The 16,071-nt window shown below is 40.9% G+C and overlaps 2 protein-coding genes and 1 long non-coding RNA gene across 5 annotated transcripts in view; all 3 read left to right on the top strand.

The window, feature by feature from the left end:
* The first annotated feature begins 232 nt into the window (after window positions 1–232).
* LOC143878590 (uncharacterized) lies at window positions 233–2,059 on the top strand. Of its 2 annotated transcripts, none has more exons than XR_013251030.1 (3): window positions 233–562; window positions 1,520–1,585; window positions 1,924–2,059. It is a non-coding gene; the product is annotated as an uncharacterized LOC143878590 (long non-coding RNA). The 2 variants fall into 2 exon arrangements; XR_013251031.1 differs by lacking the exon at window positions 1,924–2,059 and adding an exon at window positions 1,715–1,917.
* A 1,455-nt stretch (window positions 2,060–3,514) lies between these two features.
* Window positions 3,515–4,544, top strand: LOC143878981 (uncharacterized). Its single transcript, XM_077381193.1, has 2 exons — window positions 3,515–3,850; window positions 3,954–4,544. Exons 1-2 carry the CDS (start codon window positions 3,515–3,517, stop codon window positions 4,542–4,544), a joined length of 927 nt encoding a protein of 308 aa, XP_077237308.1.
* Window positions 4,545–7,917: 3,373 nt separating this feature from the next.
* Window positions 7,918–16,071, top strand: part of LOC143880285 (GroES-like zinc-binding alcohol dehydrogenase family protein) — a 32,154-nt gene continuing 24,000 nt past the window's right edge. The window contains exons 1-2 of one of the 2 annotated variants that reach the window (XM_077383138.1): window positions 7,918–8,487; window positions 15,862–15,970. In XM_077383138.1, coding sequence (XP_077239253.1) covers window positions 8,147–8,487; window positions 15,862–15,970 — 450 coding nt within the window. In that variant the 5' untranslated portion in view covers window positions 7,918–8,146. The remainder of the gene's footprint in view (window positions 8,488–15,861; window positions 15,971–16,071) is intronic. The other variant, XM_077383137.1, reaches the window with a different exon arrangement.

The raw sequence follows: 16,071 nt of genomic DNA, 5'->3' as shown, positions 1-16,071 counted from the left end.
ATATATTATATAATATATATATTATATGAGATTAGCGATTGCTATTTTCAAAGCAAAGCAAGACGTGGGCTGCTATGTATAAAACAAAATTTCATTCAATTGTACTCCAAGTGGGTCCCACATATATAGAAGTAATTAGAAATCACTGTTTCTATGCATGGACGAAAAGAGAGGTGGAGTCGGTTTCCCAAATCATGCACTTAGGCTCTGTTCGCTTGCGTTCCCTGGAAAGCAAATCCCTGGAAAACTGCCTCTTTTTTCCTTGACAAGACAGAATTCTGGTGTTCACTTGCTTTCCAGGGAAAAGATAATATCAGATGTGGAATTGATTAAATAAATCAAAATATTAGGTGGAAATGGGGTTTTTCCCTCTCCATCGGGATTCTTTTTCCGACATAATATATCGGATTTGTTTTCCAGGGAAAGCAGAAAAAGGAGAGACGAGAGCTTCTACGTTTTTGTCTGCCAAAAAGCTCGTCTTCTTCGCCGTTTCTCTCCTTCGCCGTCTCCGTCGTGCTCCCGGCGAAAAACCCCCTCCGACGAACACCCCATCCCATAAAAGGTACTCCCTCCTCTCGGCTTTTTCTCCTTCTCCTCTGTTTTTCTTTTTCTTTTTGCAAACCCCCTCTCTCAACCTCTCCTCTCTCTCGTTCTCCCTCTCCTTCTCCTCTGTTTTTTTTAATTTTTACAAACCCCCCTCTCAACCTCTCCTCTCTCTCCTTCTCCTTCTCCTTTGTTTTTTTTTCTTTTTACAAACCCCCTTTCTCAACCTCTCCTCTCTCTTGTTCTCCTTCTCCTTCTCCTCTGTTTTTTCTTTTTTTGTGTTTGCAAACCCCCCTCTCTAAACCTCTCCTCTCTCTCCTTCTCCTCTGTCGTGCTACCAGCGAAACCCCCCTCCGGCGAAAATTTTATTTGCCGTGGTCCGGGGGATGGTCTTTTGGGTTGAGGTGGGTTTGAGGGATTTGAGGTGCAAACGAAAGAACCTTTTTTTTTTGTTAGTTTTCATGGCTAATGCAAGTTTCAGACATAGCTTTCTCTTATTTTTTCCCATTTTTTGGTCGAAAGGGGTGAAGGATTTGTGTGATTTTTTCCTTGGGCAAGGACTGCTTTCTTCATCTTTCTCATTACTGTTTTTGTACAGATTTTGAGTATTTTGTTCTAAATGTGGGTTCATGTTCTCATTATTCTGTTGTTAATGTGGGTTCATTTTTCACAATAAACAAAACCCCTCTTTCTGATTTTGTTCATCTATCTCATTATTTTGTGTTGGGACAAAAACCCCTGTTTTTGTTTTTTTATGTTCATATATGATGTGTTTTTCTACAGATTTTGAGCATTTTGTTCTAAATGTGGGTTCGAATGATGAACTGGGTTTCATCACAACTGGAATCTGATGAAACCCAATACATTTAAACTGTTGGATTTTCACTTGTTATGGAGTTCGAAGGAGATGTAAATGTGAAAATGTATTTGGGTTATGACCGATCTCTGATACTTTTGGCTTTGTTTTTTTGGTCAGAAGCAGAGGTTTTTCGTCGATCTCACCCGTGCACGCTTCAGTCACATTTGCTACAGAGTAAAAGATGTAAGCTCCCTTGCTTCACATGCTATATGTTTTTGTTAGGCTTCGACGTAATGGGAGATTAATTTCTCCCTTGCTTCTCCGTTATTGAATATAACATCTCTCACATATTTCATCTTTTTTTTTTGGCAGACTGTCTTTTTTTGAATATAACATCTCTCACATATTTCATCTGTTTGGGGCTTCTTATGTTTCTTGGTTGGGATTGCTTTCGATGTGGTCCATGTTTGAATGGGTGATTATGGGTGGTTGGGAGATTGGGTGTTTTGTGGTTGGGAGCTTGGGTGTTTTGTCTGAAAGGAGATTGTGGGAGTTAATGAAATGAAAAATTTCTGTTGTAGGGCTACCATCATGCCGCAAGAAGCAACAAATAGGAGGATGGTTATTATTCGAGCTGCAGCGGTAGTTATGGCTGCGGCGACTGCAATATTACTTAGGATTAGACAAAACCAAGTGCAGAATAGGACAAGAGCCCCTTACGAATAAGGGTACCTAACCCACAGGGATTATGTTACACGTATCACACAGGCAGAGAACCACTGTGTCGCTCTGCTTCGTATGGATGTTCGCTGCTTCCGCAGTTTTGTGGCCATTTTCAGAAACATGGCCCTGCTCGAAGACACAATCCACTGTTGTGTCGAGGAACAAGTGGCGATTTTCCTACACATACTTGCACACAACGATAGGAATCGCAGTATCAGAGCATCCATTAGACGGTCAGGGGTGACGGTTTCAAAGTATTTTAACAAGGTTCTGGATGCCGTGCTAAGCATTAGGAAAGTGTTCATCTTACCTCCTTCAAGGGAGACACCAAGGCAAATCGCTGAAAATCCGTACTGGATGCCGTACTTTAAGGTACCAAGCATAATTCGAACTGTATTCTTAGTAATTGATTAGGGCCTTAGTTTCAGATGTTGACGGTTAATGTTTACAATTTAGGATTGCATTGGTGCAATCGACGGGACTCATATACATGCAAGAGTAAATGAAGATATCCAAGGCAGATTTTGGTGTCGTAAGGGATACCCATCCCAGAATGTGCTCGCTGCATGTGACTTCGACATGAAGTTTACTTACGTGTTAGCTGGGTGGGAGGGGTCGGCATCAGACTCACGGGTCTTGGCATCCGCTTTATCAAAGGAGAATCCCATTCCGTGTCTAACAGGTGGTTAATAAGACTTTATTTTCTACACCTTACCTTTACTTTATGGTCTGAATATTTTTACTTAACGTAATCCTTCTTGCGAGTGTAGGAAAATACTATCTTGCCGATGCCGGGTACCCATGCCTAACGCATTTTATAACTCCATTCCGCGGCCCTAGTTACCACCTGAACGAGATCAGAGGGCGCATACCTCGATCTCCTGAGGAGTTATACAATCAAAGGCATTCAGCGGTTAGAAATGTAATCGAGCGAACTTTTGGGGTCCTGAAGAAGCGATTCACCATAATAAATGCGCCACCCATGTATCCTTTCAAACGCCAGGTGGACATTGTGTTAGCTTGTTGCTGCATCCACAACCACATCAGGAGGGAGATGCCTAACGACATGTACATTGATGTGGTTGATGGTGAGTTGGCGGTAGCCCGTCCAGAGGAGATTCCGCCACCTGTTCCTTTGGCAGCTATTTCTAGGGCTGAGGATCTCAGAGTGGGAGGATTAATCCGAACCGGCATTATGGATCATTTGTGGCGTGATTTTCAGCAACGTCGTGGTCATAATTAGGATGATTTTTTTTTCAGACTATGTAGTTATATTATCCACTTTTGGGTTATATTAAACAATGTGTTGTTTGTTATTATGTTTTTGGATTGTTTAGTACGGAGTTTTAGTATTTGTCTTCTTTTATTTGACTTTTGCTTGTATTAGACTTTTGCAAAATAAGTGTTTGATGGTATGATGTTTCATAATTAAACAGCGTGACAGGTAAGATGGCATCTATTTCAGGGGTTGACAAGGGAAAGAAAAAAAATAACCATTGGGGAGACGATGATGATAGATATCTTGTAGCGGCCCTATCTAACCAAGTTGCCCAGGGCAACAAAATCGCTAACGGGTTTAAAGAAGTTGGCATCCACGCAGTGGCACATGAGCTTACCCTTAAGTTTGGAAGGGAAATCACAAAAGACCATGTTCGGAATAGAATAAAGACCTTGAAAACCACCTACAGGGCTGTTCACACTATCCTCTCTCTTAGCGGGATAGGTTGGGATACACAACTATGCAAGATAAGTGTTGAGGAGGAAGTAAAGAATGAATACCTAAAGGTAATCTCCAATTTAATTTTTGTCTAATTATTGTCCGGTGATTACTTACAATTGTCTAATCAGATTCCTGTTATTACTTACAATGTTTGAATTTTTTTAATAGACTAATCCCGGACATCTTCGGTATTTTAACAACCGTTATCCGCTGTACGAGGAATGGAAGTATGTCTTTGGGGAGTCACATGCTACAGGGGAGTTCACTAACGACAGCCATGGCCCTGAACAGGATGATCTGGGTACTTTTCCATGCAGGGGGCCATTAGGGCTCGACGATATGGTTGACAGTTTCCCCTCTGTATCTACTCCTTCAGGTCCTTCACGTACCAGATCACGCCATTCTTCTCCTGTTGGAGACAATACCAGCATGGGGTACAGTGACTCATCCCCTTTGAAAGAGCCTACTCCAGGTAGCAGCGGAAAGAGAAGGAGGCGGGTTGGTGATGCGAAGCTTTCAACGGATATGGATAAGCTGTCCGACAGTATCAGGATGATGGCTGAGGCCATCACATCGACTTCTGAGGTGCACGACCTGGGATTGCTTAAAGACTCGGTGATGGGCATGCAGAGTTTTTCCTACAGGGAACGGGTTAGGGCCTATAACTACCTCCATATCCATCATAAGGAAGCTGAGGTCTTCCTTTCCCTGGAGGAGGAGGGACGTTATGAGATATTAATCGGCATTTTAGAGAAGTAGTTTGATCGTCACTGGTTTGCCTTCTTAAACTCTTTTTGGCTTTCTTTATGATGGGTTGACTATTATCAGACTTATTTGTGGTTGGGATCATTTGGTTCTGGTTGTGGTGGGTCTCTTTTTGGCTTTGTTTATGGTTGGTTGGCTATAAGACTTTTGATGTTATGGTTATGTTTATGGTGGGTTGGTTGACTTAGACTTTTGATGCTATGGTTATGTTTATGGTGGGTTGACTATCAGACTTTTAATGTTATGGTTATGTTTATGGTGGGTTGACTATTACACTTATGTTGGTGGGTATGTGGGGTTTTATTTTCGTTATGTTGGTACCTACTATTTGTGGTTATAATGAGAAATTTATTTTATGTTTGGTTTGTTATTGGTTATCTAACAAGTTTTATTAGTACTTGGATGTTATTTTCTTTGCTTGCAGGGTAATGGCAAAAATAAAATTTTATGTGGTATTCAAGGGAAGACAGGTAGGCGTATATGACAATTGGCCAGACTGTCATGATCAAGTCAACAAGATTACTTTAAGCTGCTAATGCCTCCTTTAACTGTCGGTTGCTAATGCCTCCTTTAGGTGATTACTTTAAGCTGCTCAATTTTAAAAATTCATCAAGATAGGAATGGTGTAGTATTTAGGGAGATTACTTAGGATTGCCTTGATAAGAGTAGGTAACTCTTCTTCTTCGAGGGTGAGTAGCTTTCTCCCCACTCTTTCGATGATTGAATACATAAATGTTGTGTAACAAACAGTTACTCCACATTTAGATAAAAAAATAACGAACAATTGCTCCAAAAGCTTAAGCTATTAGCCTTGGGTTCATTTAATCATTTATACTACATTTTTTTTGGTAGGTAAGCTGGGATCGAATCTCTAACCACTAGGTAGGATTAAAATGGGTTTTTATGTTTATGTTTCCCACCACCGTGTAATTGGCAAGTGAACGAGCGAAGGAAACCTTTTCCTGCACCTTTCCGAGGATTTCCTGGCCACGTGAACACGCGCAGGAAACCTTTTCCTTCACAGTTTCCCTGGATTCCTTTTCCTTTTTGCCACGTCAGATTCCCTGGAAACATTTTCCTTTCCTTTCCGGGGAAAACAAGTGAACAGAGCCTTATAGAATAGCAACTGTACGGATTAGCTGGCAATTTCGAAACAAGATATTGTCGGTTTAGAAATTACCTCCATGCATGCCTTTTTTCTTTTTTCCCTTGAATCCATTCACATGTACTATTTTCATATTACTAGAATTTTAAAATTACTACATAATGGCATGCATGCACGTTTTTGCGAGATGCCAAAATCGGTGGGTTCTTACCAAAAATGATCCGAATTGTTCATTTATATGGGGTCAACATGTGAATGGATTGCGCTACGCAAATCATTTCTATAGGTTCATCCGAACCGTCCATTTGGTGAGCCCCAATACGGATTAGTTACACCCCCCTTAAATCATTTTTACAGGATGATCTAGACCGTCCAAATTATGGGCTGATTGCAACTTGAGTATGCCCATTAATTAAATTCCACGGAATGATCCAATCCGCACAAATGATGGCCCACAATGGGAGTTGGTTGTCCTTTGGATTTATTTTTTTTGAAGCAGGTTGTCCTTTGGATTTTTATTCTAAACATCCCACTTTAACTTGCCACATCAATAGCGAAATAATATATTCTGCCATATTTCTTCGCACATGCTTGTGTATGGCTCACGTTCATGGCATGATCCAAGTCATTCAATATTGATGATCCACACAGCCCATTTGATCGCACACAGACACAGCTTACTAAATCAGCAATAACTTTTCAACCGCCGCTCTAAATTTTGGCCAAAAGTACTTGTTGGAAAGATCTTGAGAAAACTTAAAACTTTGTAGTTTACCACTTTTCCTAATTCTATCATTTAATACCCTAAAAATATGGTTGAAAAACGGACCAACAACATTGTGACAGCACTGCCCTTGCATCAAAGATGAAAATAGCAAATGAGACTATTTCGTTGTGGGCCCTTGGTGCGACGTGGGTGAGGATGGTGAGAGCTGATGTGTAAATGGGTGCCATCATTGTATAAGAGAAGTGATATTTACACCCACTTCTTAATTTTCGACCAAACCGATGCCTTTTTATCTTTTTAGGTTCATTTTTTTGTAAAAATTCATAGATAATCCTGTAACACCAGAAACACACAAAATATTAGTCGCGCCACTTTAAATGATAAAAATATGCATGTTTCATACTACTACCATTCACACATAAATGTATTTATCAATACGCCACCGGCACAATACAGATACAAGAAGAATGAATCTGCAAGCAGAATGAACCAATATAGAGGATTATTAACATCATTTCAGAAGGACCAACTTCCAAGGAGTCCACCTTAGTCTTGATGGTATTAGAAGGGTATTGGTGTTTTTTTCCCACTCGATTTTGAAGCTTAGCCCTTTTTTTGTTTTTGTTTTTGTTTTAAAAGGTGCCCGTCATCTGTATTTTCACTAAACATCGGCCCACATTCCGTACTTTTCTCTTTCGAAATTTAAAAAAAGCCTAATGTGATTGCTTATTTGACTTTTCAAGACGTATTTATTGCTTTTCTTTCGACATAAAAATGGAAGTAAAATTTGTTTTGCGTTCACATAAAACAAATTTTACGTCCAGTTTTACATTGAAAGAAATGGAGAATTTAGTGGACGTCGCTCCAGTAAATCAAGGTACTGTTTTTTTCCCTAAAATGAAATCCCGTTTTCCTAGCTCTTTCTATTGTTTTTTTTATTACATATGAATCGGGCAAACTCTGACCAATAGTCGTTGAAGTCTCATTTAGAGGACCTACAATTTTTTATGTTATCCTCTAAAAAGACAACCATATATCATTTGGTCATTCTTAGAAAATTATATTACGTTTGGTTGCCGAAATTTTATTGATTCTTGGGACTTTTGTAGAATTTCCGCAGCGTTTGATTGGTGGGCCCAAAATAATCCTAGGAACCAAAATAACCCCGCGAGGAAAAAAAAATACTCCCAAGAACCAAAATAATCTCAGGAACCAAAAATAAGCGTGTAGAAGAATTTTTTTCAAGCAACCAAACAATGACTTCTCCGTTTGGTTGCCGGAATTTCTTTGGTTCTTGAGATTTTTGTGGAACAAAAAACTTCATGGGAGATTGGTGGGAAAAAAAACTCCTTGGAAGTATCCCGGTAAAATAAAAATCCGATGTTTGGTTGACCGGACTATGGTGGAAAAAAAATGTTTGATTGCTAGAACTGTTGGGATGAAAAAAAAAAAAAAAAAACCTTCTGCAAGCTTATTTTTGCTTCTTGGGAGTTTTTTTTTTTTTGTCCCTCATGGGGTTTCGTTCGGGGTTATTTTGGTTCCTGGGATTATTTTGGGCCACCAACCAAACGTAGGTGCAGCTGCATTAAATTCCACAAAAGTCTCAAGAATAAAAAAAATTCCAGCAACCGAACGTAGCTGACGAACAGGATTTTTTCCATTTTTCTTTTCGTTCTAACGACCCTCTCTCTCTCTGCAAATAGAAGAAAAAAAAACCCAAGCAGTTCTTTCATAGTCTCTTCGTTTCTCTCTCTCAATTCCTCCATGGAAGCTCTGATCTGCAACCAGATCGGGGATCCCACTCTCCCGATCTCCGATACCTCTCCAATCTCTTTCTCCAGATCCCATCCTATCCCCTCCTTAAATTCTCCAACTGCTATAAGAATTAGAATCAAAGCCACTAGCTTAAACTACGCAAATTACCTTCAGATCTTGGGAAAATACCAAGAGAAACCCTCTCTCCCTTTCATTCCTGGCTCCGATTACTCCGGAGTTGTCGAATCTGTCGGAACTGGTGTCTCTAAATTTAAGATCGGAGACAGAGTTTGCTCGGTGGCTTCTCTCGGATCTTTCGCTGAATTTATCATCGCGGACGAGAAAGATCTGTAAGTTTTTGTTTGAATTTTGAAAGATTAGGTTTTGGATGGCAATTAGATGAGAATTGAGAGTAGTTTTTGATATCTTTCATCTTAATTGCCTGTTTGGATTGGAAGAAAAACATTTATGAGGGGGGGATTTTTTTTTTCTTTCCATAATTTAGAGGGAAATGGTATGATTATGGCTAATTTAGAGTGATATCATCATGAATTGAAGGTTCCTCTAGATAAAAATTAAATAGGATTGGTTCTATAGTTTTCGTGTGTAAAAAAAGTAGGAAATTTTAGAAATATTTTTCCTTTCCAACTTTTTCCTGAAAATTCTTGCAATCCAAACAGGGTTAAGTGAAAGATCTATAAATAATCATGAAATGTTAAAAAAAAAAAATCCTTTTTTCACATGCTAATTTGATGATTGTTGAATGTTATTTCGGATTTTTCTACAACAGATAATTGGGTGAGTGAGAAGTCTCTGTGTATGGGATTTTAGTGTAGTTACTGCAAAAATATCTTTATAAAAGATGATGAGTTTGATGACAGTTTTTGGAGATATCACGTGACAAAGGGAGTCGCATAGTTAAATGATTTGTAAATAGTCATGGAAATGTGGAAAAAATTGCCTTTTCCCCATGATAGTTTGATGATAGTTGAATACAAAATTTGCTTTTTTAAAAATGGATACTTACCAAGTTGAAAGATCTGTGTGTAGCCACGGGAATGTCAAAAGTTTGATTTTTTTTTTGTCAATTGATGAAAAATTAATGTAATTAATAGTCAGAAACAACCCGATGCATTAATTTGAATTTTTTTCCTCAGCAAGGTGAATAACCTGTAAGTACTCATAGAAATGTGAAAAATTCCATTTTCAGTGATATTGTAGGGGATTTGTATAATTGCTTCAAAAAGATCTTTAGTACATTTTAGTTTCAGAATTTTTACCGTACCTTGACCTTGGTGAGAGATCTGTAACTAGTCATGGAAATGTGAAACAAAATTTCTCTTTTCAGTGACACTTTTTGAGAACTGAATGCGAGCGACAATGCCAATTTGTTTCAATATGAACAACAATTTAACCAATTTGATTGACTAGAATATAAACAATATTCAACAAAGGAATGTATTGGTAACGGGTCGAACAAAAATGATACTTTTCCATTTTATTTATTATATGGACAATATACAAATTGAATTGATGGAAAGTAGACGTGATAACAATACAATAAGAAAGAAAAATGCCTTATTTATTTTTATTTTTTGGATTTCTAATTCTGGGTATTCATTGTTGATGAGCCATAGCAATTGCACCTACAAAGCAACTAAAAGAATTACATAAATGAGTTCAAATGGAACATAAACATCTGTTGATAAATGAATCTTAATTTGTTGAACATTACTTCTCAGATCCTACTCCATAATCCGGTTTGTTCTTGTAGTCCAAATAATCCCATACCATGATGTATCTAAGATATTAGTAATTATTGCAAAAAGATGAATTGTACACACTAGTGAAGTGGCCCCATCTCTCATAGTCCAAAGATAGAATTCGTTATAATATTATGAACCATTCATAAACATCACAACAAATATGATCGAGAAATTTACGACTGCCATGTAAATGAGCTGTGAAACAACTACACTGCAGGAGTTAGATGGAATATGGAATAATAATTATGAACATGAACCAATCCCAATGAAAAGGCATAATAAATTGAATTGATAAGTAATACTACTCTTAGACTACCTGCTATAATACGTGATCCCGGAATTATAAAAGAATATCATGTATTGGTCCATGTAAATCCATGATAGGAATCTAAAGCAGCCACTAAAAGTGCATGAGAGGAGACATCTAGGACTAAATTCCAAAGCCTCAGTCTTGATTCGGCATGAAGAGGATGTTGTGGGGTCCATGTGAGAGATCCGTTGTGAGATGAGAGGAAGAAAGGGTTAGTATGCCTTTCAATGCCCTACATATAACTTACACATGTGTGTTAAAGAGGAAGCTGATGCCGCAGTCAAGGAGGAGGATCCTAATTAAGAGGCCTAGGAATTTATAGATGATGTTGTGCCACATAATGATGTGGATGTTTTATTTACTTGTGTGGTGAGGTAAATCCTAATTGCACCAAAGGAGGCTATTGGGGGTAAAGTCAGGTATGCCTACATATCGATGCCACGTGGCAGGAGGCCCACAAACGTCTAGGATGGTCGGGCTATCTAGGGACCCCGAGCCAAGTGTTGCCACGCGGCCTCGCTGTCACCATTGGCGGAGAAGAGAGCATTCGGCCGACCGGCGACCAACCACTCGCAATCGTCTGCGGCTGCACGTCAAGTCCCCGGGTACCTAGGGATCGCATGGCACCGCAAAGTCTGCCAGCCTGCTCATTCGCTACTTTTAGAGATCATCCAACATCCAGCCAATCCCGCCAACTAATCTCCCCAGGACCGTACAAGGTTCTGTCATTTATAATTCCCCATCTCTGTTAGAAGCTGTACAATCCCATCATCGCCAATTCCGGGTTATCAGCGCCATCTCCTGACCGTCACTATCGGCGATAGATTATCTCATGATACGTCACATCATGGACCTAACATCCGCGGTAGCCGTACTTGTCCAGGGTCGACGTGCCGGTGCTCGTACCAGCGATTGCACAACGTCCCATCGTTGTCACATCGCACCCGCGAGATATTGAACCTCCGCCTATAAAAGTGAACCCTCCACTCCTTATTCAAGGTTGGATCCTTATCACCCAGGTAACTCGCAAACTACCTATTGTGGTCTGGACTTGATAGATTGATATCTTGAGGGACATTTTATTTATAGTTTTTATTTCTCTTTATTTTGTTAGACATTTTCTGTTTTGGTATTTTTGCTATTTTGGGAGCCTAGATGTGGGGGTTGTCCACATCACCTAGGGCCCACACCACATCACACCCTACTTCATCGCCTACTCGGCCCATATTAGCCCTAAGTGAGTAGTATTTAATTGTAACTTTAATAAGGGTATTTAAGTCATTTATCAATCATTTATGACTTAAAAACTCTTATATCCTATTGGCTATTAATAGAGCCCACTCACTTAAGGCAAATATCACCTATAAATGTCTTTTTACAACCCTAATTGAAGTATCTTTGGAAAAAAAAATGCGAATAGCAACCCAAGGTTAGGGTTCCTCCCTCTTTCTCCCTTCTTTCTTCTCCCTTCCCTTCCCCTTTTCATCTCTCCTCTTTCTTTCTCTTTCTTTGCCTCTCCTATCTTCTTCTTTCTTTTCTTTCCCCTTTTCATCTCCCATCTTCCTTCTCCCATCTTCTCCCTTCTTACATCCTACATCTATTTTTCTTCCCTTTATTCTTCTCACCCTTCCTGGTTGGGTTTATAAACCGTTCCTCTTTCCCCCTTATCCTTTTCTTCTACTTGATCTTCTTTCCCTCTTTTCTTGATCTGGATCTATTCTAGATCTTGATCATCTGTTCTTTCCTTAATCTTAATCTTAATCTCTCTCTTTGATCTAGATCCCTCTTCTTGATCCCGATCTCTTTGCTGGCTGCCTTATACATATTTCCTCATTGATTTTGTTGTTCGGGCTGCACACAAGGACATTTCTCCACTCTGGTTCCATCCATTGCGGGCTGCGTTTATCTTCGACTGTTTTTGGACCTTCCCCGCATCTTCACCACCTTCTTGGACTTCCAGCATACGAGATTTGAGCTCTATGAGTTGACTTTTCTAGGTGAGATCCTTCCTACCACCATTTTAGCCATATTAGACCCTATTCTGAGCCACTGATACCCTTAGGACTGCTATCTTTGCATACACCTTACCCTTGAGCCTATTTTCTTTAGTTTTGGTGGTTCCATTGAGCCCTAGTTTTCTCCTTTTCTTTATTTTCAGATTGTATCTAGACCATATATTTATTGCTGCCCATATTTATATTGTTCTCTTTTGGTGTGGCTTGCGATGGAAAATTTCATGCTTGAATAGAATTAAAGTCATTGATGGAAATTCTTTAAAGGCTGACTCCAAAGTAAAACCCTAAAGACGAATTGATTAACTTATCGAATACTTAATCTGAAATTGGGACTGGTTGTGCTATTTTATGTAAAGATTAACCCATTAAGCTCCAAAAGGTTCTCCATAATAACCTGCGAACTGCCAAGTTTGCATTATTACCGGTGTTCAACTCTTCTTTTGTCGCCTCCTACCTGACTTGAGTGTCGCCCCTGGGTTTGAGTGTCGCCCCTGGGTTCCCACTTCGGTGTCCCTAACCTTTTGTACGTGGGCTTAGGTTGAAGGCCGAGGCAACCTCCTTCCATCCCAACCAGACTAAAGGCGGGACATAGTGCATCAAGGCTATCCTCACACTTAGACGGATTTGAGCAGCAACAGATTGGCGCCCAGTGTGGGCCCCGACGAAGTCCTTACGGTAAAAGAGCCCTGAATGCTAGCTCCAGAGGATAACGCACTAGGGGGCTGGAGGTGGCGATCGAATCACGTGGCACCTCCTGGCCCCCTTCCTCGTTCGAGTTTCCTTTACCAGCCTCACTCCCACTAAGCACCAAGGCATCTGCCAGACGAACGTGTGACAGAAGCAGCCAAACCATCCCACACTCTGACCATTCACCGGGCGCACAGGCACCCGACGACCATTCCCTTGTGATCACCGCCTGAAATCCGGAAATAGAACCACTATCCCGAAGAGTGCATCGCACGGATCTGCTCGTGGAGAACTTGACCCGTCTTGTCATTCGGGTGGCGAAAACATAAGACCTAGAACATGCCAGGAAAGATGCTCCTGCTCAGCCCGGGTGCTACTCCGCCGATCCTCTTACGAAGGAGACTTCTCCGCCACAACATTTGGTCCCATCTGGGTCGAAACCGATGACTGCCCCTTTACTTCCAAGATTATAGAGACTCCAATAGTAGGAGACCTCAGGTTGCCCCTTATTGGGCCATATGACGGTTCTACAAACCAGAGGGAGCACCTAGACACTTTCAAAACTACGATGGCCATCGACGGAGCAGAAGGCACCATCATATGCCGAACCTTCATTGTCATCCTGGAGGGGGCGGCGTATACCTGGTACGCCGTCTCGCTCCAGCCCGGCTCCATCAGCTCCTTCCGACAACTAGGCACGCTGTTCGTTGATCATTTCATCACCAACCAAGAGCATCAAGGGACTTCCTCCCCGTTTATGGCCCTCCAACAACAGAGGAGCGTATCCCTGAAAAGTTACATCACACGATACAACGCCAGAACCCTTGAGGTCAGGGATCTAACATGGGGAGCTGCCCTGCTCGCCTTCAAGGAAAGGCTAGAACCATTGTCACTACTCCAATAATCGTTGAGGAAGAAGTCTGCGAACGACATGAGCGACCTTCGTAAGTGAGTCGACACGTACATCGACCACGAAGAGCGCCTGCTTGCGCAGGAAGAAGCTGGGGCAAATCCCCACCCAACAGCCAAAAAGAGATGTGGAAGATTCTCGATGCAGCCGGAGCAGCCACCCGCGCTGAGAGGGCTAAGTCACCGTCCGATCAAGAAGTTATGCCCTACTGAACACTTCACGGGAAAGCATTCTCTGGACTGAGAAAACCTCGTCCAGTGACCAACTCTGCTCTGCTCCAGCAGGCAGAGGGTGGACCAAAGCCAGTACTGCCAACTCCATCGCTGCTTTGGGCACGACACAGAGTCGGAAGGGTGCCGGTAACTGAAAGAGCAGATCGTGGAACTCGTCAGACGAGGATATCTCCAGAAGTACATAACAACGCACTCCCATGGCTGACCGTGGTGTTAGCGCTCCTACTTCCTACAGTGCAACATTGCGTTCAACCCCGCATCTGAGGGTGAGGTGCGCTCAACCTGTGTAACAGCCTACCTGCGTGTTCATAGCCTGACTGAGTACTCAGACACGCATCTTTCTTGCTTAACAGCCTCCCCACGTGCTCGTAGCCTGGCTGAGTGCTTCTACACGGATCTCTCTCACGTAACATCCTCCCTGCTTGCTCTTAGCCCAGCTGAGTTCTCTGACACGGGGTGATTAACCACCTCCCTACGAGCTCTTAGTAGGAGTGGACTTCTATTAACCCACACCTACCTGGTTGTGGGGCTTGATTTGTCTAGAACTCTTGTACTTATTTCTTGATTCTCTTGATATGTAATTCGTTGTGATTATTGATCAAAACTCAGCCAATCACTACCACTATTTCAATCCCCTAGATATTTTCCCAAGACTTGCATAGCAGACAACCCTCCCATGAGCCTCTCTTGATTATATTCTTTATCTGTCCACAAATTCAAAAAATCCCCATAAAACCAGTCCTCTTTCTCGATCTGACATAACTCCAAGAACAGTCTTAAAACCTAGACCTACAAAACCAGTCCTCTTTCTCGATCTGTCGTAACTCCAAGAACAGTTCTAAAACCCGTGCCTACAATTAATAATCCTATAACTATAGTCCTAAACTCCTTACCAATTACCATCAACGCTTTTCCAACCAATCGACCACCCTAAGCACACTCTTTAGCCAATCGGCCATCATAAACCTTTCCCAATTTAATCTGTTACCTTAATTCAGCCCACCACAACCCAGACCAATCTAAATCAGTCGAACAGTCTTTTCCCCGAGTCAGTCATGACCTTCCTTTCCCAACAGTCTCAACAATCCCTTGTCTCAATCTCAGAAATCCACCTGTCTGATTCCAAACCCCCTAGAAACTTGTTCCTGATTCCTTTACACCAGAACCTTCTACTAAAGCTCAACCCCTGACCTTTGGTCCCTTAACCCTACGTTGTAATTAAAATTAGCAGTCCCAAGTCGATTTTCTCTAACCAGTCCTACATCAATCCCTTTGTCAAATCAGATAGAAAAAGTGAGAATATTTCATGATCACTGACCGAGCCTGGTAAAAAGAGAATATTTCATGATCACTGACCATACCTCATTTTTTCTCACATGTATGACATTTTTATAATTAAATTGTTATGTGGTCTGGATTGGCTTAGATACAATTATTGGACTATCCTACTTCTCTATCCAAAAGATTATTTTGGAATTTTATATTTTGAAATCATCATGGATATATGAATATAGTCTAAATCCAAATAAGTCGTGACTCTCACTCACCGGGCAGATAGTTGCCAAGGTGAAAGATTTGCTTGTGACAGTGTAGTGATGTAAGTTTGAAGAAAAAAACTTTTTGTTTGGGGTAAATTAATGGAATCTTAATGTAGTTTGATTTGTATGAAAATGGTTTTATGGAGACTTGATGGCATTATGATTTCTAAAGCCTCCTTTCAATAAGTTTTTTTGCTAGCCACAGACACATATGATAGGTTAAGCTTATAATCTGCAATTTTCTTTGCTATGTGGGTGATTGAAGATTTTTAGTGCCTGATGGATGTGATCTGGTTGCTGCTGGTGCCCTTCCCGTTGCATTTGGAACCTCCCATGTAGCACTTGTTCACAGGGCACAATTGGGCTCTGGTCAGGTATATTTTTTTTTCATTTTTCTTCTTTTAGTTTCTTGAAAATTTTGTGTAGGTTTTGGGATATGGTAATTTGAAATGTTGATGGTTAGGCATTGCGTTAT

The sequence above is a fragment of the Tasmannia lanceolata genome, unplaced genomic scaffold, assembly GCF_043159265.1.
Source record: "Tasmannia lanceolata isolate RefF3 unplaced genomic scaffold, GAP_Taslan_0.1 ptg000006l, whole genome shotgun sequence".
Taxonomy (NCBI): domain Eukaryota; kingdom Viridiplantae; phylum Streptophyta; class Magnoliopsida; order Canellales; family Winteraceae; genus Tasmannia; species Tasmannia lanceolata.
The sequence above is the reverse complement of the archived record's forward strand: the minus strand, read 5'-3'. Positions and strand labels throughout refer to the sequence as shown.

Coding starts and splice junctions, on each gene's coding strand:
- LOC143878981 (XM_077381193.1), top strand. CDS start 3,515: ATGGCATCTATTTCAGGGGTTGACAAGGGAAAGAAAAAAAATAACCAT. Junction 3,851..3,953: donor TAAAGAATGAATACCTAAAG/GTAATCTCCAAT, acceptor TTTTTTTAATAG/ACTAATCCCGGACATCTTCG.